Source organism: Leucoraja erinacea, chromosome 19, assembly GCF_028641065.1.
Source record: "Leucoraja erinacea ecotype New England chromosome 19, Leri_hhj_1, whole genome shotgun sequence".
Lineage (NCBI taxonomy): Eukaryota > Metazoa > Chordata > Chondrichthyes > Rajiformes > Rajidae > Leucoraja > Leucoraja erinaceus.
This window is the reverse complement of record NC_073395.1, coordinates 2,528,271-2,554,272: the sequence shown is the minus strand read 5'-3', so window position 1 is coordinate 2,554,272 and position 26,002 is coordinate 2,528,271. Positions and strand designations below refer to the sequence as shown.

The 26,002-nt window shown below is 47.2% G+C and overlaps 1 protein-coding gene across 1 annotated transcript in view; it reads left to right on the top strand.

Annotated features, from left to right (window-relative positions):
- Positions 1 to 22,635, top strand: part of LOC129706083 (protein FAM180A) — a 31,002-nt gene extending 8,367 nt beyond the window's left edge. Inside the window, exons 2-3 of the mRNA XM_055650053.1 lie at positions 14,329 to 14,432; positions 20,935 to 22,635. Of these exons, the coding sequence (XP_055506028.1) occupies positions 14,329 to 14,432; positions 20,935 to 21,255 (425 nt within the window). The 3' untranslated portion in view covers positions 21,256 to 22,635. The remainder of the gene's footprint in view (positions 1 to 14,328; positions 14,433 to 20,934) is intronic.
- The last annotated feature ends 3,367 nt before the right edge of the window (positions 22,636 to 26,002 follow it).

Here is a 26,002-nt window from a genome sequence, read left to right as displayed (position 1 = left end):
GAAGGCAGGGGAATGGGGTTAGGAGGGAGAGATAGACCAGCCATGATTGAACGTGGGAGTAGACTTGATGGGCCGAATGGCCTAATTCTACTCGTATCACTTATGACCATATTGAACTTGAACCGTCCCACCACAACCAGAGAGCAGTGCTGTACTACTATCTACCTCTTTGGTGACCCTCGGACTATCCTTGATCGGACTTTGCATTCAAGAAGGAACTGCAGGTGCTGGAAAATCGAAGGTACACAAAAATGCTGGAGAAACTCAGCGGGTGCAGCGGCATCTATGGAGCGCAGGAATAGGTAGCGTTTCGGGTCTCTAGAGCTGAAAGCACTATAAGGTATCAACTCTACCGCTGCGCCACCGTGCGGTTTAGAGGGATTATGGACCAAGCACGGGTCGGTGGGAGTAGTGTAGATGGGGCATCTTGGTCAACATAGGCGAGTTGGGCCGAAGGGCCTGTTTCCGTGCTGTATGTCTCTATGCCTCCACACACCATCTCTACATGGCAATGTAACGTTAATCACACAACTCCATGTCATGCCCTCAGTGTGACCTTTGTTCACTAGTCTAGCCGCTGCACGATTAGGGCATGTTGAAGGCATATGATATATTTAAGGCATTCCCATTATGTCTGGAGCCTTACAGCTTATCGTCTGGGCTTGCTGCAGTACCTTGGCCAGGCTCTGTTGCCTCAGGCATCTGTTTCCAGAGCAGTCGATGGTATTAGGGCAAGTACAAAAACACAGGAGTCTTGGAGCAGAGTAAGGCTGAGAGGAATCTGCGGAATTGAGTTTTCACTCTTGACTCTAATTCTCTGTATTATAACAATGACTTCCAGCGTACACTGCTCCCCACTCTCTGTCTTGCCTCAGAGTACTTTGTAGTTTAATGATCTCCATCAGGCCAGAAATACTCTAACAATGACCTGATCATTCTGGAAACTTTCTTTTAAATATGTTCTGCACCTTCCCCAGAGCCCCTGTAACATATTTGGTAACATTGCACAGTGCACCGATTGTGTTTGTTCTGAAGTTCAGCCCAAGTTTAACACAATAGCTCTCTCCTTTGTTGATTCCATGGAAATAAACCCAAGGACCTGGTTCATTTTCTTTCTGCGCTGCCACAACCTGCAGTGATTGGAATTTTCCCCACTTGCACTGAACTTACTTTAGTTTAGTTGAGAGATACGGCACAGAATCAGGCCCTTCGGCCCACCGAGTCCGTGCCGACCAGCGATCCCCGCACGCTAACACTATCCTACACACACTAGGGACAATTTTTACATTTACGCCAAGCCAATTAACCTACAAACCTGCACGTCTTTGGAGTGTGGGAGGAAACCGGAGCTCCCGGAGAAAACCCACGCAGGTCACGGGGAGAGTGTGCAGACTCCGTACAGACAGCACCCGTGGTCAGGATCGAACCCAGGACTCTGGCTGCTATAAGGCATACATCCCACTTTCTCATCCACTCCCTACACAGGTAGATGAGAGTTAGCCGTGGCATCCTGTTCAGCACAGACATGATAGACAATAGACAATAGACAATGGGTGCAGGAGTAGGCCATTCGGCCCTTCGAGCCAGCACCACCATTCATTGTGATAATGGCTGATCATCCACAATCAGTACCCCGTTCCTGCCTTCTCCCCATATCCCCTGACTCCGCTATCTTTAAGAACCCTATCTAGCTCTCCTGTTTCCTACCTCTAGTGTGTCCAAACCCTTAACAATTTTATCTATGTTAACAACCTTAACAGTCTTGGTCCTAACATTCACCTGAGGTTCACTTCACGAGCTGGTTTAAACCATTGCATGCAGCTTTAGCTTAGTTTTGTTTGGTGTAGAGATACAGCATGGAAGCAGAAGGTGGACAAAAGTGCTGGAGAAACTCAGCGGGTGCAGCAGCATTTATGGAGCGAAGGAAATAGGCAATGTTTTCGGCCGAAACCCTGAAGGAAATAGGCAACGTTCCGTTCAGAATGGCCAACCCCCTATGCTTGAACTGTGGCCCCTGGTTCTGGACTCCCCCAACATCGGGAACATGTTTCCTGCCTCTAGTGTGTCCAATCCCTTAATAATCTTATATGTTTCAATAAGATACCCTCTCATCTTTCTAAATTCCAGTGTGTACATTACAGGCCAAAGGGTCTGTTCTTGTGCTGCACTGACCTGTGTTCTATTTATTAAACTTTTAGTTTTGAAGATACAATGTTGAAATATCCCGTTCGGCCCATCGAATCAGCCCCGACCAGCGATTATCCCGTCCATACACTACACCCTACACACACTAGGGACAATTTACCAGAGCTAATTTCCCTACAAAGCTGCACGTCTTTGGAGTGTGGGAGGAAACCGGAGCACCCGGAGAAAACCCACACGGCCACGGGGAGAACGTACAAACTCCGTAGCAACATTTTGACAATCATTTTGTTTTCAGAACTGTGTTAGATGTTTCGATGTTTAGAATCTAGAAGATTGAGCCATGATCACATTGAATGGCGGTGCTGGCTCGATGGGCCGAATGCCCTACTCCTGCACCTATTGTCTATTATAGAAACTTACAAAATTCTTAAGGGGTTGGACAGGCTAGATGCGAATGGTATGTTAGCATTCATAGCAAAAGGATTTGAGTATAGGAGCAGGGAGGTTCTACTGCAGTTGTACAAGGTCTTGGCGAGACCACACCTGGAGTATTGCGTACAGTTTTAGTCTCCTAATCTGAAGAAAGACATTATTGCCATAGAGGGAGTACAGAGAAGGTTCACCAGACTGATTCCTGGGATGTCAGGACTTTCATATGAAGAAAGACTGGATAGACTCAGCTTGTACTCGCTAGAATTTAGAAGATTGAGGGGGGATCTTATAGAAACTTACAAAATTCTGAAGGGGTTGGACAGGCTAGATGCAGGAAGATTGTTCCCGATGTTGGGGAAGTCCAGAACAAGGGGTCACAGCTTAAGGATAAGGGGACTCCTGCAATGATTCAGTGGGCGAATGCTACACATTAACTAACCTCAGCAGGCCAATAGTGCAAACAGTGTCCACCCCTCTCTGCAAACAGCGAGGCATTGAGTGGCTGGCTACATTTTTCACACGGAGAGTGGTGAATCTCTGGAATTCTCTGCCACAGAGGGTAGTCGAGGCCACAGTTCATTGGCTATATTTAAGAGGGAGTTAGATGTGGCCCTTGTGGCTAAAGGGATCAGGGGGTATGGAGAGAAGGGAGATACGGGATACTGAGTTGGATGATCAGCCATGATCATATTGAATGGCGGTGCAGGCTCGAAGGGCTGAATGGCCTCTACTCCTGCACTTATTGTCTATGTTTCTCCTGTTTAAGAAAAATTGAAGGTAGATAAAAATGCTGGTGAAACTCAGCAGGTGAGGCAACATCTATGGAGCGAAGGAATAGGTGACGTTTCGGGTCGAGACCCGGAAGGGTCTCGACCCGAAACGTCACCTATTCCTTTGCTCCATAGATGCTAAGGTAGAGGTCAGGATCGAACTGGGGTCTCTCTGCCACTATTCTACTGCTGCGCCACCGTGCCGCGCTTGCGCCCGATAAACGCTTTTTAAAACACAGCTCTGATCTGATCTCGCTCTCCCCTCAAGAATAATCAATGTTCCACTTGCAGATTATCCCAGACGGCGATCAATAATGAAAATACCAATGAGGAACTCAATTAATTCACAATCGCTAGAAAAGCAGGAGGCTGCCACGGTGAATCATTCACGCACGTGGCTGCAAATGCAGTGACGATATCACCTGCATCAATAAAAGAATAATGTGCTCACTTCATCTCATGTACGTCCGTCCTTGCCCTCTGGTCATAAAACCGCTGGCCCTTGCAGACATCAGGGTCGCTCGTTACCACATCTTGAGCTCACGAGGACGTCACTAATTGGAGATCCATAAGCTAATCAGTGATAGGAACAGAATTAGGCCATTCAGCCCGTCGAGTCTACTCCGCCATTCGATAAGATCATGGCTGATCATCCAACTCAGTATCCCATCCCTGCGTCCCCTCCATACCCCGTGATCCCTTTAGCCACAAGGGCCACATCTAATTCCCTCTTAAATATAGCCAATGAACTGTGGCCTCAACTACCTTCTGTGGCAGAGAATTCCACAGATTCACCAATCTGTGTAAAAAATGATTTTCTCATCTCGGTCCTAAGAGACTTCCCTCTTATCCTTAAACTGTGACCCCTTGTTCTGGACTTCCCCAACTTACAAAATTCTTAAGGGGTTGGACAGGCTAGATGCAGGAAGATTGTTCCCGATGTTGGGGAAGTCCAGGACAAGGGGTCACAGCTTAAGGATAAGGGGGAAATCCTTTAAAACCGAGATGAGAAGAACTTTTTTCACACAAAGTGGTGAATCTCTGGAACTCTCTGCCGCAGAGGGTAGTTGAGGCCAGTTCATTGGCTATATTTAAGAGGGAGTTAGATGTGGCCGTTGTGGCTAAGGGGATCAGGGGGTATGGAGAGAAGGCAGGTACGGGATACTGAGTTGGATGATCAGCCATGATCATATTGAATGGCGGTGCAGGCTCGAAGGGCCGAATGGCCTACTCCTGCACCTAATTTCTATGGTTCTATGTTTCTATCGGGAATAATCTTCCTGCATCTAGCCTGTCCAACCCCTTAAGAATTTTGTAAGGCTTTCGACAAGGTTCCACATAAGAGATTAGTATACTCCCTCTTCACACCTCGACCCGAAACGTCACCCATTCCTTCTCTCCAGAGATGCTGCCTCACCCGCTGAGTTACTCCAGCACTTTGTGTCTACCAACCAGCATCTGCAATTCTTTCCGACACAGATCAGATAATTCTATACATAGATGTTACAATCAGGCCAAACTCGAATACAATAGGTAGAGCAAACGGGGAGATACAGAGTGCAGAATCTAGTTCTCAGCATTGTAGCGCAGCAGTTCCACAGACAAAGTCCATTGTCCACAATGGGGTAGAGGTGAATCGCAGGGGCCTAGCTTATGGAAGGGTTGTTCAGAAGCCGGATAACAGAGGGGAAGAAGCTGTTCCTGAGTCTGGTGGTCCGCGCTTTCAAGCTTCTGTACCTTCTGCCCGATGAGTCTTTGTTGATCTGCTGATTGGATCTGATATATTTTATTTGATCCTAGAATAAAAGGGAGGCCATTTAAGACTGAGGTGAGAAAAAAACTTTTTCACCCAGAGAGTTGTGAATCTGTGGAATTCCCTGCCACAGAGGGCAGTGGAGGCCAAGTCACTGGATGGATTTAAGAGAGAGTTCGATAGAGCTCTAGGGACTAGTGGAGTCAAGGGATATGGGGAGAAGACAGGCACGGGTTATTGATAGGGGACGATCAGCCATGATCACAATGAATGGCGGTGCTGGCTCGAAGGGCCGAATGGCCTCCTCCTGCACCTATTTGCTATGTTTCTATGTTTCTATGAGCTATTTGAGATATTGTGATATAATTATTTTGACTAGCTCCACTTTGTACTTGCTGAATTCCGGGCGTTCCATAAAGAGAGATTTCTCCGCGCTGGAGGTTCAGCCAGGAAGGGCGTTGTCCCAGGCACTGGTGTCTGGTGCCAGCTGGCGGCACCCCATGTACAAGGTGCTGCTTGTTCTATGAGGGGGATGGCCGTGGCTCTGGGTACTTTCCCTACTTGACGTGCATCATCTTTTCCCGGGCGGAGTCGGCATGTCACGCCAGGCGGGTAGCCAGCCACTCAATGCCTCGCTGTTTGCAGAGAGGGGTGGACACTGTTTGCACTATTGGCCTGCTGAGGTTAGTTAATGTGTAGCATTCGCCCACTGAATCATTGCAGGAGTCCAGGAGACACGGCTAATATTTTACCTCTGGTGGTTGAACAGGGAGGGTGGAGGGAGGGGAGGGGGGGGGGGGGGGGGGGGGGGGGGGGAGAGGGGGGGAAATGCCATGACTCAGCAGACACTCTTGGTCAGAGAGTTTCTCAAAATGTGTCAGAAGCAGCTGCAGATGCTGGTTCAAATCGAAGATAGACTTCAGAATGAAGGGACAGAAGTTTAGGGGTAATATGAGGGGGAACTTCTTTACTCAGAGAGTGGTAGCGGTGTGGAATGAGCTTCCAGTGGAAGTGGTGGAGGCAGGTTCATTGGTATCATTTAAAAATAAATTGGATAGGCATATGGATGAGAAGGGAATGGAGGGTTATGGTATGAGTGCAGGCAGGTGGGACTAAGGGGAAAAAAAATTTGTTCGGCACGGACTTGTAGGGCTGAGATGGCCTGTTTCCGTGTTGTAATTGTTATATGGTTATATGGTTATATGGTTATAGACACAAAACACTGGAGTAACTCAGCGGGACAGGCAGCATCTCTGGAGAGAAGGAATGGGTGACATTTCGAGTCGAGTCTGAACCCGAAACGTCACCCATTCCTTCTCTCCAGAGATGCTGCCTGTCCCCGCTGAGTTACTCCAACATTTTGTGTCTATCTTCTCAAAATACTCCCTCTGCCATGTTATACTGCTAGTGGCACGGTGGTGCAGTGGTAAAACTGCAGCCTCACAGCGCCAGGGACCCAGGTTCGATCCTGACTACGGGTGCTGTCTGTACGGGATTTATACGTTCTCCCTGTGACCGCGTGGGTTTTCTCCGGGTGCTCCGGTTTCCTCCCACACTCCAAATAATATACAGGTTTGCAGGTCAATAGCCAGCGGGGACCCAGTGGGCCAGTGGGTCTGTTTCCACGCTGTATCTCTAAACTAAACTAAACTAAACTAAACTAAACTACAAAGGGCCGACTTCCACGCAGTATCTTTCAATCCATTGATAGAAACATACATAGAAACATAGAAATTAGGTGCAGGAGTAGGCCATTCGGCCCTTCGAGCCTGCACCGCCATTCAATATGATCATGGCTGATCATCCAACTCAGTATCCCATACCTGCCTTCTCTCCATACCCCCTGATCCCCTTAGCCACAAGGGCCACATCTAACTCCCTCTTAAATATAGCCAATGAACTGGCCTCAACTACCCTCTGTGGCAGAGAATTCCAGAGATTCACCACTCTCTGTGTGAAAAAAGTTCTCCTCATCTCGGTTTTAAAGGATTTCCCCCTTATCCTTAAGCTGTGACCCCTTGTCCTGGACTTCCCCAACATCGGGAACAATCTTCCTGCATCTAACCTGTCCAACCCCTTAAGAATTTTGTAAGTTTCTATAAGATCCCCTCTCAATCTTCTAAATTCTAGAGAGTATAACCAAGTCTATCCAGTCTTTCTTCATAAGACAGTCCTGACATCCCAGGAATCAGTCTGGTGAACCGTCTCTGCACTCCCTCTATGGCAATAATGTCCTTCCTTGATCAGTCAGTAGTTATTCTGTACGCATCAGTCAGATGGGTCATTCTGAACGGAACACAGAGTGCTGGAGAAACTCAAATGGTCAGTCAGCATCTGTGGAGGGAAAGGACAGTTGATGTTTGTAGTCGGGGCCCTTCTCTGGGTAATTCTGATGTAGTGCGGCATTGTAAAACCACTAGGCCCCCTGATGTTTCTTTCTCCTGAATTCAGGCAAAAAAAAACTTGAAATCATTGCCCTAAAACTAACCCCAAGTGGCAAAGGTTTCACACTAAAGGGCCTGTCCCACTTAGGCTATTTTTAGGCGACTGTCACAGTCGTAGCAGGTCGCTGAAAAAACAGCGACTGGACCCCCTCCTTCGACATAAAATTTGAAATAGAATCATTCCTTTAACAACAAATTAAACCCCAAACGAACACCAGCACCAACTACAACAGCACGTTTGTCAGGAGGAGTCACGCTACGCTCATTGGCGTTAAACACACTGTCGCCGACTGTCTCCGAAAATTATTCAACATGTTGAAAATCCAGCGGTGACCAGAAAGACACTACAACTCTTTGGGCGACTGAGGAGACGACTCACGACCGTACAGGTGACCATGTAGTCTAGTCGCCTGTAGTGGTCCAAAAAATCACCTAAGTGGGACAGGCTCTTTTAAGAGAGCAATTAAAAATGTGGTCAAAAAGGGTTTAATTGTCATGTGTTCCTAAAACACAATAATAACATTCTTACTTGCAGCAGTATAACACAAGGCCTGAACAGTCCAGGACAAGGGGTCACAGCTTAAGGATAAGGGGGAAATCCTTTAAAACCGAGATGAGGAGAACTTTTTTCACACAGAGAGTGGTGAATCTCTGGAACTCTCTGCCACAGAGGGTAGTTGAGGCCACAGTTCATTGGCTATATTTAAGAGGGAGTTAGATGTGGCCCTTGTGGCCAAGGGGATCAGGGGGTATGGAGAGAAGGCAGGTACAGGATACTGAGTTGGATGATCAGCCATGATCATATTGAATGGCGGTGCAGGCTCGAAGGGCCGAATGGCCTCTACTCCTGCACCTAATTTCTATGTTTCTATGTTTCTATGAAAACACAAGCTAATATAATACACTTTAAAAATCAATAAGTTAAATCAATAATCCAGGATCATTGCAAATCTCCAGAAGTCTTAGTGCGAGCAGGTGAGTAGGTAGTTGATGGTGCACAGAGATGGGTTCTGTGCATTCATTACATAAAACTTAAATGATCTGACAAGTTATTGCAACCAGCCAAGTCATCGTGGACAGGCAGCGGAGATCTTGGCACCGTGTTCGGCACAGACATTGCCCGCTGAAGGGCCTGTTCCCGTGCTGTACTGTTCTGCAATCTATGTTTATGCTTCGAGAACAGGCAGGGAGCAGCTGAGATCAAAGACGTTTCCAACTCTCCGCCCGAAATGCAGATGTGCTTCTGCAACTTGCTGCCAGGAGTTACGGGGGTGCGGGGAGATTGGGCTGACTTTGGGGCTACAAGTTTCTCATCGTCCATGCTTGCTGCTGCTAACTGACAGCCTAATCCTATCCGAGTTGTGGACGAGGACAAACCTGGCAGCAAGAGGCACCTGGACTGGAGCCTAGCAGAGGCACAGGTGGTCCCAACTTCAACCAAGGGATCTTCATCACCTTTGATCTCTCGTTTTTCACACCTTATCCTTCCATATCTCTCGCTTCCCTCTCCCCTCGGTCCAAAGAAAGATCTCGACCTGAAACGTCACCCATTTCTTCCCTCCAGAGATGATGCCTGCCCTGCTGAGTTACTCTAGCATTTTGTGTCTACCTTCTCCTCCTCATCATCTGTCCAGTTTCATGGACTAAGGACGTGTGTAACCAATTAGGACGCTTGACCAAGCGGTCTGGTCTCTCCAACGATAGCACCGACCGTCCCAGAGACCTCCCCTCTCTACCATGCTCTTACTCCCATTAAAAACTAAATGATGAGAGGTGTCGCTAGGGTCAACAGTCAGAACCTTTCTCCCAGGGTGGACATGGCACTGCGCAGTGGGCATAGATTTGGGCGGTCACGGTGGTGCAGCGGTAGAGTTGCTGCCTTACAGCGAATGCCGCGCCGGAGACCCGGGTTCGATCCCGACTACGGGTGCTGTCTGTACGGAGTTTGCACGTTCTCCACGTGATCTGCGTGGGTTTCCTCCGAGATCTTCGGTTTCCTCCCACACTCCAAAGACGTGCAGGTTTGTAGGTGAATTGGCTTGGTAAATGTAAATGGTAAATTGGCCCTAGTGGGTGTAGGATGGAGTTAATGTGCGGGTATCGCTGGTCGGCACGGACCCGGTGGGCCGAAGGGCCTGTTTCTGCGCTGTATCTCTAAACTAAATTTAAAGGTGAGGGGAGCAAGGTTTAGGGTGTGGAGGCTTTGGAGAGGCTGCAGAAGATTTGACCAAAATGCTGCCTGAACTTGAGCTATAGGAGGAGGTGAAACAGACTTGAATTGATTTCTCTGGCCCCGTCAAAGGTTGACAAAGGTTAAAGGCAACATTACCTCCAAGGAGGCTATTTATTATGTTTAAACTTATAACAACCTCACAATAATACATTCATTGAAATTAACTGAATCAAACTTATAGTGCCATCTATTCATAGAGTCATAGTCATATTGCCGTGGGAACAGGCCGCTCGGCCCAACCTGCCCATTCTACCCCATCTATATTAGTCCCACCTGCCTGCATTTGACCCCAATTTAATTTACACCCTTACATTCTTCAGATCAATGCTGTCCAATCTCAATCTCAATGCAATTCCAATCTCTCCCAATAGACATAGACAATAGGTGCAGGAGTAGGCCATTCGGCCCTTCGAGCCAGCACCGCTTTTCAACGTGATAATGGCTGATCATCCCCAATCAGTACCCAGTTCCTGCCTTCTTCCCATATTCCCCTGACTCCATTATCTTTAAGCACTCTGTCTAGCCCTCTCTTGAAAGCATCCAGAGAACCGGCCTCCATCGCCCTCTGAGGCAGAGAATTCCACAGACTCACAACTCTCTGTGAGAAAAAGTGTTTCCTCGTCTCCGTTCTAAATAGCTTACCCCTTATTCTTAAACTGTGTGTGGCCCCTGGTTCTGGACTCCAGGATACATGTCCTATCCATATACCTGTTTCTTAAACGTTGCGATAGTCCCTGCCACAGCTAACTCCTCCGGCAGCTCGTACCAGACACATCGTAAAAATGTTGCCCCTCGGGTTCCTATGAAATCTTTGCCCATTCACCTTAAACCTGTGTCCTCCGGTCCTCGATTACCCTGCTCTGGGCTCCCTGCGTCTACCTGATCTAATAATGTTTTATTATTTTTAATGTTTAGTGTTTTCTGAGTCATTCGTAACTGACTTGTTGTTACTTGTGGGTGGAGCACCAAGGCAAATTCCTTGTATGTGACCACTTGCCCAATAAACTTACTTACTTACTTACTTATTCCTCTGGTGATTTTATACACCTCTATAAGACCATAAGATATATTCATTGGTAAGAACGGCAGTGTTTGTCAGCGCATTGTCCCCCGCTTGGAGCCTGGATCCATTACCCCAGTCTGCAGTTGGTATTTCTAGATGAATGCCAATAGGTTGCTCAAGCATCTTTCCCTGACATCATTCCATGGATTATATTTGGGTCTTGCTCAATATCATCCAAGAAAACGTCATTCAAACGCAATGCAGTCATGGATATAGTCTGACAGGTGAGCATAGTGTGGAAAGCAATAGCCTCATTTCATCGTAACTCTGGCAAGCGATCTCTGCTCCAGATCCTGGCCCTGTGTGGAAGGAAATATTTTCCCTTGAACAAAATGATATTGTTGGCTGTGGGATAATGGTTTCTGTGAGCGCTGTGTCAGGTCTGCCGTAGCACCCAACTGCAGCGAGGGGAGAAAAGACATGATGGGATCAGGAGCCTACTAAATGGCGTCAAGTTGGGAAAAGGGGAAGTACAACGGGATCTGGGGGTCCTTGTACATCAGTCTATGAAAGTAAGCATGCAGGTACAGCAGGCAGTGAAGAAAGCGAATGGCATGTTGGCCTTTATAACAAGAGGAATCGAATATACGAGCAAAGAGGTCCTTCTGCAGTTGTACAGAGCCCTAGTGAGACCACACCTGGAGTATTGTGTGCAGTTTTGGTCCCGTAATTTGAGGAAGGACATTCTTGCTATTGAGGGAGTGCAGTGTAGGTTTACAAAGTTAATTCCTGGGATGGCGGGACTGTCATATACTGAGAGAATGGAGCAGCTGGGCTTGTATACTCTGGAGTTTAGAAGGATGAGAGGATACGTTGCCTATTTCCTTCCGGGTTTCGGCCTGAAACGTTGCCTATTTCCTTCGCTCCATAGACGCTGCTGCACCCGCTGAGTTTCTCCAGCATTTTTGTCTACCTTCAATTTTCCAGCATCTGCAGTTCCCTCTTGAACGTTGGTCAAGAGCCTGATGGTTGTCGGGGAAATCGCTGTGAGGATATCAGCTATAAGGAGAGGTTGTACTTGGACTATTTTCTCTGGATTGCCAGAGGCTGAGGGGAGACATGATATAGTATATAACATCATGAGAGGCGTAGATAGGGTAGAACTTTTTCCCCAGGGTGGGAGTGTCAAAGACTAGAGGGCCCAGCTGTAAAGGTGAGAGGGGTCAAGGTTTAAAGGAGATGTGCGGGGTAGGTTTTTTCACACAGTGGGTGCCTGGAACGCGCTGCCAGAGGTGGTGGTGGAAGCAGATACGATAGTGGTGTTTTAGAGGCTTTTAGGAAGGCACATGGATATGCAGGGAATGTAGGGATATGGATCAGAGGAGGCAGGCACAGGAGATTAGTTTAATTTAACTTTAGATTAGTCAAGACTGTTTCATTGTCATGTGTTCCAGATAGGACAATCGAATTCTTGCTTACTGCAGCACAACAGAATATGTGAACATAATACAGAACAGGGGATAAAAGTTCACTGTGTGTACACACATGCACACATACTCAATAAATGAACAAATATAGTGCAATAATAATAATAGTCTGTTGTAGTTCAGAGCTTATTTGAGTTTGTCGTTTTTAACAGCCTGATGGTTGTAGGGAAGAAGCTGTTCCTGAACCTGGACGTTGCAGTCTTCAGGTTCCTGTACCTTCTTCCCGATGGCAGCGGAGAGATGAGTGTGTGGCCAGGATGGTGTGGGGCTTTGATGATGCTGGCTGCCTTTTTGAGGCAGCGACTGCGATAGATCCCTTCGACGGTGGAGAGGTCAGAGCCGGTGATCAAAGACCCTACAGCGAGCAAGATAGTCCACTCGACGAAATAGACGTAGTGCGGCCATGGGCAGATTCACGGGTCATTTTCGGCCCCATTTCCGTAACCGGCTTCCGTCTCCGCACCAAAGATCCCGTAGCGGAGCAAAGATACTGGTGCGGAGACGGAAGCCGGTTACGGAAACATCCTCGTAAAAATAAAAGTTCTTTGGGAAAAATCTTCTCCTCATTTTCAGAATTTAAATTTATTAACACAAACTGTTCCCCCGCAACGTTGATTACACTGCGGGTCGGGTCGGGTCCGGTTACTGAAATGGATGAAAAAAAGGCCCACGTTCCGCTCCGTTGCGTACTACATAGAAACATAGAAATTAGGTGCAGGAGTAGGCCATTCGGCCCTTCGAGCCTGCACCGCCATTCAATATGATCATGGCTGATCATCCAACTCAGTATCCCGTACCTGACTTCTCTCCATACCCCCTGATCCCTTTAGCCACAAGGGCCACATCTAACTCCCCTCTTAAATATAGCCAATGAACTGGCCTCAACCACCCTCTGTGGCAGAGAGTTCCAGAGATTCACCACTCTCTGTGTGAAAAAAGTTCTCCTCATCTCAGTTTTAAAGGATTTCCCCCTTATCCTTAAGCTGTGACCCCTTGTCCTGGACTTCCCTAACATCGGGAACAATCTTCCTGCATCTAGCCTGTCCAACCCCTTAACCCCTACACGTCAGCCCATTGCAGTTAGCAGGAGTGGTCTATCTTGCTCCGCTATAGGATCCTTGCCGGTGATGGACTGGGCAGTGGTCACAACTCTCTGCAGTCTTTTCCGCTCCTGGTTGTTCAAGTTTAGCATGAGATCAGTTTATTTGGCATCAAGTGGGCTGAAGGGCCTGTGCCTGTGTTGAACTGTTGCCATGTTGTGTGTTCTGACTCTCGTTGCATTGCACCACTGCTCCCGTCTTGATTTACGTTCAAGTGGATCCATTCAAGGTCACTTTTGCTAAGTTGTATCACAGCCGGATACTGTTGGCCACTAGCGTAACTTGGAGGTTTTATGTTAAGTTAAAATTCCAGGGACAATACTGGCTGTTCCTTCCTCTCTCCTGTGTTGGCAAAGTCCCTTCACATTGGCCCGAATTCTGCATTTTACAATGAGCTTTGTCTTTCAAAGGAAACTATTAAATATAATAGACAAAAATAACACAGAGTGCTGGAGTAACTCAGCGGGTGCAGCAGCATCTCTGGAGCTAAGGAAATAGGCAACGTTTCGGGCTGAAACCCGTAAGGGTTTCGGCCCGAAACGTTGCCCATTTCCATAAGGATTTCGGCCCCGAAACGTTGCCTATTTCCTTCGCTCCATAGATGCTGCTGCACCATAACTCAGCGGGTCAGGCAGCATCTGTGGAGAACATGGATAGGTGACGTTTCACAGAGTGCTGGAGTAACTCAGTGGGTCAGGCAGCATCTGTGGAGAACATGGATAGGCGACGTTTCACAGAGTGCTGGAGTAACTCAGTGGGTCAGGCAGCATCTGTGGAGAACATGGATAGGTGACGTTTCATGTCGGGACCCTTCCTCAGATGCCGCCTGACCAGCAGAGTTACTCATCTGCAATTCCTCGTGTCTTCCTTTCATTGTTGCCATTGATAGAGGATTAATGTGTTTGATATTATACTTAATTTATCCTCAATAACATTTCCCTTTTCCTTTCCCTTCTTCTAGTTCTCTTCCCGTCTGCACAGAGGTTAAAAAGAGATCTAGATTCCGACATTCCCGTTAATCCGGTGTTCCAGAGGTCAACGAAAGATGTGGAGCTGCTTTACGAGGTTTCTCTCTCTCCCTCTCACTCTCTCTCTCTCTCTCTCTATCTCTCTTTCTCCCGCACTGTTTCGCATGTTTTTGGGATATTGCTGAATGCTCACAATTCAATTGAGCAGAAACCAAGTCTGTATTAATTAATCAAAGCTCCCCAACGCAAGCAGTTACCTCCGCCTTGCAGCGCTGGAGACCCGGGTTTGATCCTGACCTCTGGCGCTGTCTGTGTGTGTGGAGTTTGCACGTTCTCCCTGCAAGCGGGCAGGTTTCCTCCGGGTTTGTAGGTTAACTGGCTTCTGTAAATTGCCCCTAGAAGACACAAAATGCTGGAGTAACTCAGCGGGACAGGCAGCATCTCTGGAGAGAAGGAATGGGTGACGTTTCGGGGCGAGACCGTTACTGATTGCATTGACTGATTGAAACAGGCCCTTCAGCCACCGATCCACGCCGACCATCGATCACCCATTCACAAGAGTTCTATGTTATTCAAAAAATAGACACACAATGAATGCTGGAGTAACTCAGCAGGCCAGGCATTATCTGTGGAGGACATCATTAGGTGACGTTACTTTCAATTCAATTCAATTCAATTTATTTGTCATTTGGACCCCTTGAGGTCCAAACGAAATGCCGTTTCTGCAGCCATACATTACAAACAAATAGACCCCAGACACAACATAATTTACATAAACATCCATCATATTGCTGTGATGGAAGGCCAAAAAAACGTATCTCTCCACTGCACTCCCCCCCCCCCCCCCACCCCCCCCTGATGTCGGAGTCAACGTCAAAGCCCCCGGCTGGCGATGGCGATTGTCCCGCGGCCATTAAAGCCACGCCGGGTGGTGCGAGGTCGCACACCGGATCTTGATGTTAGAGCCCCCGGCGGGCGCTCGTAGAGTCCCGCGGCCATTCCAAGCCGCGCGGGGCGGTGATGTCAGGCCCCGCTCCAGGAGCTCTTCGACCCCGCAACTCGGGCGGGAGAAGTCGCGTTGCGGGAGCCCTCAAAAGCGGTCTCCCTCCAGGGACCCGCGGGCTCCCGGTGCCGCCGTCCGCCAGACCCGACCCACAGTTGCAGCCTCCGAATCTCCGGAGGTCGGGTCGCAGCAGCAGCAGCAGCAGCGCTCCACCACAGCTCCACCCGCTCCGGACTCGGCCAGCTCCGCGACGGTGAGGTGAGTCGTCGGCACCAGAGTCCCCGGTCTTCCTGTTGGAGGCCGCTCCTCATTGCAGCCCCAACGACAACGGAGACCCGACAAAGAAAAGGTCGGGTCTTCCGTGCAGGGAGAGATTAAAAGTTACCGCCTCCCTCCAATCCCACCCCCACCCCCCCCCACACACACACACACCCCAACAAAAACTACATAATAACATAGACAAAAAATAATAAAAACGCAGACGGCTGCAGAGGCCGCTGCTGACGAGAGTCGCGTTACCTATCAATGTGCCTGAGGCAGAGAGTTATTCCAGCAACTCCGTGCAAACTCCACACACACACACACACACACAGGCGCACACACACACATAGACACACACACACAGAAACACAGACACACGCACACACACACACACACGCACACACACACACACACACAGGCGCACACACACACACACACACACACGCGCACACACACACACACACACACACACACACACACACACACACACTCACACACACACACACACATAGGCGCACACACACACACACACACACACACATACACACACACACACACACACACACACACACACACACACACACACACACACACACACACACACACACACACACACACACACACACACACACACACACACACATAGGCGCACACACACACACACACACACACACACACACACACACACACACACACACACACACACACACACACACACACACACACACACACACACACACACACACACACACACACACACAAACAGCATCCGAGGTCAGGATCGAACCTGGTTCTCCGGTGCTGTGAGGCGGTGGCTCTACCCACTCATAATCATTCCTTGGGTACAAATGTATTTGAATTTTTTAAAGTAATTCAGTGCAACAATTGTGCTTTTGATGTGTAACTTGACACAAATAACCGCTTTGGCTGAATTTTGGGCAGAGCTCTTTGAGTAGCTGGAACATTTCACAATGCTTTGTTCTAGACGTATACAATGCCCTGAATGCTCATGAGCAGACAGTTCCAAGTCCACATATTGCTGCACATTCTTCACTAGACCTCTGCTGTGCTGTACAGAGCGCTGTGCCAACTAATATTGGACCAGTATGTTATCTTGCAGAGCGAGAATAACAACCAACAATTACAAACCCCTCCCAGTTGCAAAAGGAAACAGCCAACTAACTATCTGCCTCTACTGGGAAAAGCTGTTTGTATTCACCAGAGTACGTTTAAACCAGGAATGAAATCCTCACCAGCCCCAGTGGTGTGACCAGCATAACTACGGAATAACAACCAATTTCTTCAATGCCGGGCAAATGTCCAAGGGAGTTCTCGAGCAATAGAAGCTCAAGGTAGACCAGATGATGGGCAAATAGACCAGAATAAGCAGCAATGCTGTGGCATTCTGTTGCAACCCAACACCCAAAATATATACAGACACAAGGGTGGCACAGTGGTGGCACAGCGGTAGAGTTGCTGCCTCACAGCGGCAGAGATCCGGGTTCGATCCTGACTACGGGTGCTGTCTGTGTGGAGTTTGCACGTTCTCCCTGTGACCTGTGTGGGTTTCCTCCGGGTGCTCCGGTTTCCTCCCACACTCCAAAAACGTACGGGTTTGTAGGTTAATTGGCCTGGTGTAAATGTAAATTGTCCCCAGTGTGTGTAGGATAGTGTTAATGTGTGGGGTGATCGCTGGTCGGCACGGACTCGGTGGGCTGAAGGGCCTCTTTCCGCACTGTATCTCTAAACTAAACTCAGATAAAGTCCACCAAATGATTGCTATTTTGATCTACACCGGGCAAACTTAGTATTTTCACGCTTGTCGCTTGAAGAAGGTGTAGAGGAACAAGATTTAATTTCTAAATCTCTAAAGATTTTTAAGGGTTTGGACACGCTAGAGGCAGGAAACATGTTCCTCGTGTTGGGGGAGTCCAGAACCAGGGGCCACACAGTTTAAGAATAAGGAGTAAACCATTTAGAATGGAGACGAGGAAACACTTTTTCTCACAGAGAGAGTGGTGAGTCTGTGGAATTCTATACCTCAGAGGGCGGTGGAGGCAGGTTCTCTGGATACTTTCAAGAGAGAGCTAGATAGGGCTCTTAAAGATAGCGGAGTCAGGGGATATGGGGAGAAGGCAGGAACGGGGTACTGATTGTGGATGATCAGCCATGATCATATTGAATGGCGGTGCTGGCTCGAAGGGCCGAATGGACCTACTCCTGCACCTATTGTCTATTGTCTAAACCTTGCTGAGTAAACTCATTGAAAGTGGAGAAATTCACTTCAAGAGATCTCTCATCCCCTCTAGTGGAGTAGTGGGGCAGCGCTGCACCTCCCACATTGTGGCCTCCAATGAATGCCTTTTAAACAGCAGCACCTCGTCCTCTGCTTGGCAAGCTGACAACCCGGCCGTATCAACGTAGAATTCTCCAAGGTAGACACAAAATGCTGGAGTAACTCAGCGGGACAGGCAGCATCTCTGGAGAGAAGGAATGGGTGACGTTTCGGGTCGAGACCCTTCTTCAGACTGAGAGTCAGGGGAAAGGGAAAAGAAAAATATAGATGGTGATGTAGAGAGACATAGAACAAATGAATGAAAGATATGCAACAAAGTAACGATGAGAAATTAAACAGGCCATTGTTAGTTGTTTGCTAGATGAGAACGAGAAGCTGGTGCGATTTGGGTGGGGGAGGGATAGAGAGAGAGGGAATGCTGGACTTACTTGAAGTTAGAGAAATCAATACTCATACCGCTGGGGTGTAAGCTACCCAAGCGAAATACGTCTGAAGAAGGGTCTCGACCCGAAACGCTACCTATTCCTTCGCTCCATAGATGCTGCCTCACCCGCTGAGTTTCTCCTGTATTTTGTCTACAAGCGAAATATGAGGTGCTGTTCCTCCAATATGCATGTGGCCTCACTCTGACAATGGAGGAGGCCCAGGACTGAAAGGCCAGTGTGGGAATGGGAAGGGTAGTTAAAGTGTTTGGCAACTGGGAGATCAGGTAGGTCCAGGCCAACCTAGACCAAATCTCCAGCTCCTGTAACGTCTACATTTCCGTCGCCCGTGCCATGATGTAAACCTTTATGTAAGTGTTACTCGGTGAAATGCTGTCAAGCAATAATTTGGGTGGTAATTGCCTTCCTTGCTTGACTCCCCATGAATTACAGAAGCCTTAATAATCCTCCTTGGTGCTTAGACTTCTCTCGATAACCACTCTACAATGACTAGCTTGCACCCTCCATCATTACGGTGTGACTGCCTCACCAACACTCTCTCCAATTATCTCCAATTCAGAGCAAAAGGATTTGAGTATAGGAGCAGGGAGGTTCTACTGCAGATGTACAGGGTCTTGGTGAGACCACACCTGGAGTATTGCGTACAGTTTTGGTCTCCTAATGTGAGGAAAGACATTCTTGCCATAGAGGGAGTGCAGAGAAGGTTCACCAGACTGATTCCTGGGATGGCAGGACTTTCATACAAAGAAAGACTGGATAGACTCGGCTTGTACTCGCTAGAATTTAGAAGATTGAGGGGGGGATCTTATAGAAACGTACAAAATTCTTAAGGGATTGGACAGGCTAGATGCAGGAAGATTGTTCCCGATGTTGGGGAAGTCCAGGACAAGGGGTCACAGTTTAAGGATAAGGGGGAAATCTTTCAGGACCGAGATGAGAAAAACATTTTTCACACAGAGAGTGGTGAATCTGTGGAATTATCTGCCACAGAAGGTAGTTGAGGCCAGTTCATTGGCTATATTTAAGAGGGAGTTAGATGTGGCCCTTGTGGCTAAAGGGATCAGGGGGTATGGAGAGAAGGCAGGTACGGGATACTGAGTTGGATGATCAGCCATGATCATATTGAATGGTGGTGCAGGCTCGAAGGGCCGAATGGCCTCTACTCCTGCACCGATTGTCTATGTTTCTATGTTTCTATGTTTCTCCTGTTTAAGAAAAATCGAAGGTAGATAAAAATGCTGGTGAAACTCAGCAGGTGAGGCAACATCTATGGAGCGAAGGAATAGGTGACGAATGGCCTACTCCTGCGCCTATTGTCTATTGTCATTCCTTCCACAGATGCTGCCTGACCTGCTGGGTTAATCCGGCACTTTGTGTTTTGCTCAAAATTTAGTTTAGTTTTGCTTAGTTTAGTTTAGTTTAGTTTAGTGATGTAGTATGGAAACAGACCCTTCAGCCCATCGAGCCCATGCAGTCCATACACTTGTTCTATCCTAGACACTAGAGCCAAATTACTGGAACCAATTAATCTACAAACCTGCACGTCTTTGGGGTGTGAGAGGAGACAAGAACACCTGGAGGAAACCCACGCAGTCACGGGGAGAACGTGCAAACTCCGTAAAGACAGCATCCGTAGTCAGGATCGAACCTGGGTCTCTGTTGCCGTGAGGCAGTAACTCTACCGCTGCGCCATCGTGCCCTTACAGATTCTAACTTTGCCTGTAAGAGTAACAGTTTAGAGTTTGCAACACAAATCTGAGCAAATGGTTACTGTTTGTGAGTTTCAAAGTCACGTTCCTTCTCTCCAGAGATGCTGCCTGTCCCGCTGAGTTTTACTCCAGCATTTTGTGTCTGTCTTTGGGGTAAACCGGCATCAGCAGTGCCTTCCTCCACAGTTGTAACCACGTGTTCAAGATTCAAGATTCAAGAAAGTTTATTGTCATGTGTCCTTGATAGGACAATGAAATTCTTGCTTTGCTTCAGCACAACAGAACATAGTAGGCATTTACTACAGAACAGATCAGTGTGTCCATATACCATTATATAAATATATACACACATGAATAAATAAACTGGTAAAGTTCAAATAATAGATAATGGGCTATTAATGTTCAGAGTTTTGTCCGAGCCAGGTTTAATAGCCTGATGGCTGTGGGGAAGTAGCTATTCCTGAACCTGGACGTTGCAGTCTTCAGGCTCCTGTACCTTCTACCTGAAGGTAGCGGGGAGATGAGTGAGTGGCCAGGATGGTGTGGGTCTTTGATGATACTGCCAGCCTTTTTGAGGCAGCGACTGCGATAGATCCCCTCGATGGTAGGGAGGTCAGAGCCGATGATGGACTGGGCAGTGTTTACTACTTTTTGTAGGCATTGACTACAAAACAGATCAGTGTGTCCATATACCATTATATATAAATGTAAACACACATCAATAAATAAAACAGATAAAGTGGTGACTAAAGTGCCAAATAATAGATAATTGGCTATTAATGTTCAGAGTTTTGTCCGAGCCAGGTTTAATAAGCTGATGGCTGTGGGGAAGAAACTATTCCTGAACCTGGTCATTTACGTCTATCTCTCTGTTTTAATACTTCCAGTTTCTATGGGACGGCTTGAACTTCGAGGACAATTTCAGGTGCTCGCTGAAGGACAAGGAGCTCATGTCGATGAGGTCAGGAAAGAAGTTCAACGTCCTGGTCAACACCATCATCCCCAAGAATATTTCTGACATCCGGAGACTAACTCACAAACTGTCCGAGCACCAAGGGCAGCTCAAGCCCGCCGACTTCGAGAGGATACTCTTGACTCTAGTCTTCACAGCTTACCGCACGTCAAAATCCCAGGGACATCAACAAGACACCTGGGCAGAGTCGTTAGTGAATATTTTCAAGGCTTTAAGACATGATTTAATGCTTTAATTACATCGAGTTTACGGGCAATGGACATAAAGAAAAAGGCTTTTAATTCCAATACTAACTCTCGAAAACTTCATTCTACACCCGTTGTATATCAGTTTTAATGGTATCTCTTGTTTCCTGAATATATGTCATGCTTTCCAGTACAACTCTTTCTGCAGTAAACTTTGTCTTCCGCCTGTTTCTCCAAAGATAACATCGTTCACAAGTTATAGGAGCAGAAATAGGCCATTCGGCCCATCTAGTCCACTCCGCCATTCAATCATGGCTGATCTCTGCCTCCTAATCCCATTTTCCTGCCTTCTCCTCATAACCCTTGACACCCGTTCTAATCAAGAATTTGTCTATCTCTGATAGACCACGTATAGCTCATGGGAACCTCTACTCTGGACCCTCCCAATCCCCCACCAGCCTGTCTTGCAAATGTATTGTGAATCATAGAATCAAAGACTCATAGAATGATACACTGTGGAAACAGTGTGCCCAACTTGCCCACACCGGCCAGCATGGCCCAGCTACACTAGCCCCACCTGCCTACGTATGGTCCATATCCCTCCACACCTGTCCTATCCATGTACCTGCCTGAAGAAGGGTTTCGGCCCGAAACGTTGCCTATCCCTTTGCTCCATAGATTCTGCTGCACCCGCTGAGTTTCTCCAGCATTTTTGTCTACCTTCGATTTTCCAGCATCTGCAGTTCCTTCTTAAATACCTGTCTAACTGTTTCTTAAATGTTACAATAGTCCCTGCCTCAACTACCTCCTCTGGCAGCTTGTTCCATACACCCACCACCCTTTGTGTGAAAAAGTTACCCCTCAGATTCCTATTAAATCTTTTCCTCGTCACCTTAAACCTGTGTCCTCTGGTCCTCGATTCCCCCACTCTGGGCAAGAGACTCTGTGCATCTCGGTGCATCTGGGCAACATCCCCATAAATCTTCTCTGAACCCTTTCAAGCTGGACAATATCTTTCCTATAACAATTGTAAAGAATCCTTCATCTTGAACCGATCAAATCTCGCAGAGTCCTCTTTACGATACATTGCAAGAGTAATTCTTCACTAGAAAGATCGCTTTGCTCATAAAGGCAGCTATCATTTCTTCAAAAGAGCAAAATGCGATGAATAAAAATAACCTGGCCTCGCCAACGATGCTTTTATCCAACGAAGAAAGAACAATAAAAATCGCACTACATTCTCAGCTCAGTTCAGTGTAGTTTATCGTCACGTGTACAGAGGTACAGTGAAAAGCTTTTGTTGCGTGCTAGCCAGTCAGCAGAAAGACAATACTTGATTACAATCGAGCCATTTACAGTGTACAGATACATGATAAGGGAATAACGTTTAGTGTATTCCGGTCATTATGAGATTTACGATCAAAGTCAAGGGTCATATATACGGACCATGGAACAATGTGACTCCTACCTGTAACAGCACAACAGGCCTATACATGCAATACACACAGATAATATATAATAAACACATATTCAATACATTAATAACCATAATACTAGTACAGAAAAAAAACCCTATAGTCCTTTAACAATCGGAGACAGTCCATAGAAGTTCATAGTTGCAGAGGTTAGTGTTGTGCACTGTTCAAAAAACCTAGTGGTTCAGTTTAGTTTATTGTCACATGTACCTAAAGTGCTGTGAAAAGCCTTTGTTGCATGCTAACCAGTCAGTGGAAAGACAATGCATGATTACAATCGATCCATTTCCAGTGTACAGATACATGATAAGGGAATAATGTTTAGTGCAAGGTAAAGCCAGCAAAGCCCAGTCAAGGATTATCTGAGGTTGTTTGGGAAGAACCGTCTCCATTAGAGGCGTGGGTTTGTACCCCACTTCTGACACCAAGTTTGTGAATGATCCACGACAACATACATAGTGAAAGATTAGACTTTATTCCATAAGTGATCCTAACTGCCAGCCATACCCAGCTCCGGCGTGGCTTCTGACAGCTTGCTGACCTTGTTAATGCAGTACCGTGTGGTACCGTGTAGTACTGTAATACCATGTAATGGGTGGCATGCATATGTGCGCAGTGGAGTTGATAGCTGGGCTGGATCAATAAGGGTTAATCTGCATGGTGGTCACGGTTTTCAGGCTCCTGCACCTTCTTCTCGACGGCAGGTGGGAAAAGAGAGCGTGGGCTGGGTCTTTGACGATGCTGGCTGCCTTCTACATGCAACGCCTCCTGGAGGAATAACATCAGGAGATTTATTGACAGAGGCTGCCGATTAAAACAAAACCAACTCAAACCACTTGTGAACAAAGTGCTAAGCAGAAGGCAAACCAATGATGAAGTCATTATCATGTTCCCTTTCTCATTATCGAGTCAACAACTCAGAGCTTGAAAGAAATCCATTAAAGGGAAATGAAGATAAGCTTCATTAATTTTAATATATTAAAGGAAATAAAGTTGTGTGCAATATCGATTCTTTATTCTAATTTGTATATCAATTAAATAATTCATTCCAACTACTACAGCTTGCCCTGGAAGTCATTTCACGGGGAATTTAATACCATTTCAGATCATTCTTCCGCCCCTGGGCCTTGTGTTCAAATCCAAGGCAGGTTAATGGGGCGAAGGTCTATTTCTCTGCCATCTATGGGAATGCGCTGGTCGGGTATGATCCTGACCTCGGGTGCTGTCTGTGTGGAGTTTGCATGTTCTCCCTGCGACCGTGTGGATTTCTACCGGGTGTGGACCGGTTTCCTTTAGTCAGAGGGTGGTGAATCTGTGGAATTCTTTGCCACCGACGGCTGTGGAGGCCAAGTTATTGGGTATTTTTTAAGACAGAGATAGATAAATTCTTGATTAGTACAGGTGTCAGAGGTTATGGGGAGAAGGCAGGAGAATGGGGTTAGGGGGGAGAGGTAGATCAGCCATGATTGAATGGCGGAGTAGACTTGAGGGGCTGAATGGCCCAATTCTACTCCTATCCCCTATGACCTTATGGCCTCCCACATCCCAAAGATGTGCAGGGTTGTAGGTTAAGTAACCCCCTGTAAAATTGCCCCTTGTGTGTAGAGAGAGTGGATGAGAAAACAGGATACGGTAGAACAAGTGTATGAATGAGTGATCGATAGTCAGCATGACACGGTGGGCCGAAGGGCCTGCTTCCATGCTATATCTTTCAGTCAATCAATTAAAGAATATGTTGTTCCCATTGATGTGTGGCACGGTGGCGCAGCGGCAGAGTTGATGCCTCACAGCGCCAGAGACCCGGGTTCGATCCTGACCACGGGTGCTGTCTGTACGGAGTTTGTACGTTCTCCCCGTGACCGCGTGGGTTTTCTCCGGGTGCCCCGGTTTCCTCCCACACTCCCAAAGACGTACTGGCCTGTAGGCTAATTGGCTTGGTAACATTACAAATTGTCACTAGTGTGTGTAGGATAGTGTTAGTGTGCCAAACAGGAGCAAAAACGGGAAAGCAGACTATTATCTAAATGGTGGCCGATTGGGAAAGGGGGAGATGCAGCGAGACCTGGGTGTCATGGTACACCAGTCATTGAAGGTAGGCATGCAGGTGCAGCAGGCAGTAAAGAAAGCGAATGGTATGTTAGCTTTCATTGCAAAAGGATTTGAGTATAGGAGCAGAGAGGTTCTACTACAGTTGTACAGGGTCTTGGTGAGACCACACCTGGAGTATTGCGTACAGTTTTGGTCTCCAAATCTGAGGAAGGACATTATTGCCATAGAGGGAGTGCAGAGAAGGTTCACCAGACTGATTCCTGGGATGTCAGGACTGTCTTATGAAGAAAACTGGATAGACTTGGTTTATACTCTCTAGAATTTAGAAGATTGAGAGGGGATCTTATAGAAACTTACAAAATTCTTAAGGGGTTGGACAGGCTAGATGCAGGAAGATTGTTCCCGATGTTAGGGAAGTCCAGGACAAGGGGTCACAGCTTAAGGATAAAGGGGAAATCCTTTAAAACCGAGATGAGAAGAACTTTTTTCACACAGAGAGTGGTGAATCTCTGGAACTCTCTGCCACAGAGGGTAGTTGAGGCCAGTTCATTGGCTATATTTAAGAGGGAGTTAGATGTGGCCCTTGTGGCTAAGGGGATCAGGGGGTATGGAGAGAAGGCAGGTACGGGATACTGAGTTGGATGATCAGCCATGATCATATTGAATGGCGGTGCAGGCTCGAAGGGCCGAATGGCTATGTTTCTATGTGCGGGGATCGCTGGTCGGCAGGGACTCGGTGGGCCGAATGGCCTGTTCCCGCGCTGTATCTTTAAACTAAACATAATGTAACAACAACTTATTACTGAGGGCGAGGTTGAATAATGTGGTGGGAGATTTATTTAGCAATTGGCTATTGTTACATCTGATGCAGAATTCCTGCAAGGATATTGATCCCTAACACTAACATGTCTGAACAAAAATAAACATCTCGGCTGGAAACCTGATGACGAAATAAGGCTAATCAGCTCTTTTATAAATTATATCATCAATCTAGCTCCTGCTCTTTGCTTGCAGTTACATTTATTTACTAACAGTTAGCCTGAAGAAAATGACTTCATGTGTAGGAAGGAACTGCAGATGCTGGTTTAAACCGAAGATAGACACAATAAGCTGGAGTAACAATGGACAGTAGACAATAGGTGCAGGAGTAGGCCATTCGGCCCTTCGAGCCAGCACCGCCATTCAATGTGATCATGTCTGATCATCCCCAATCAGTACCCCGTTCCTGCCTTCTCCCCATATCCCCTGACTCCGCTACTTTTAAGAGCCCTAT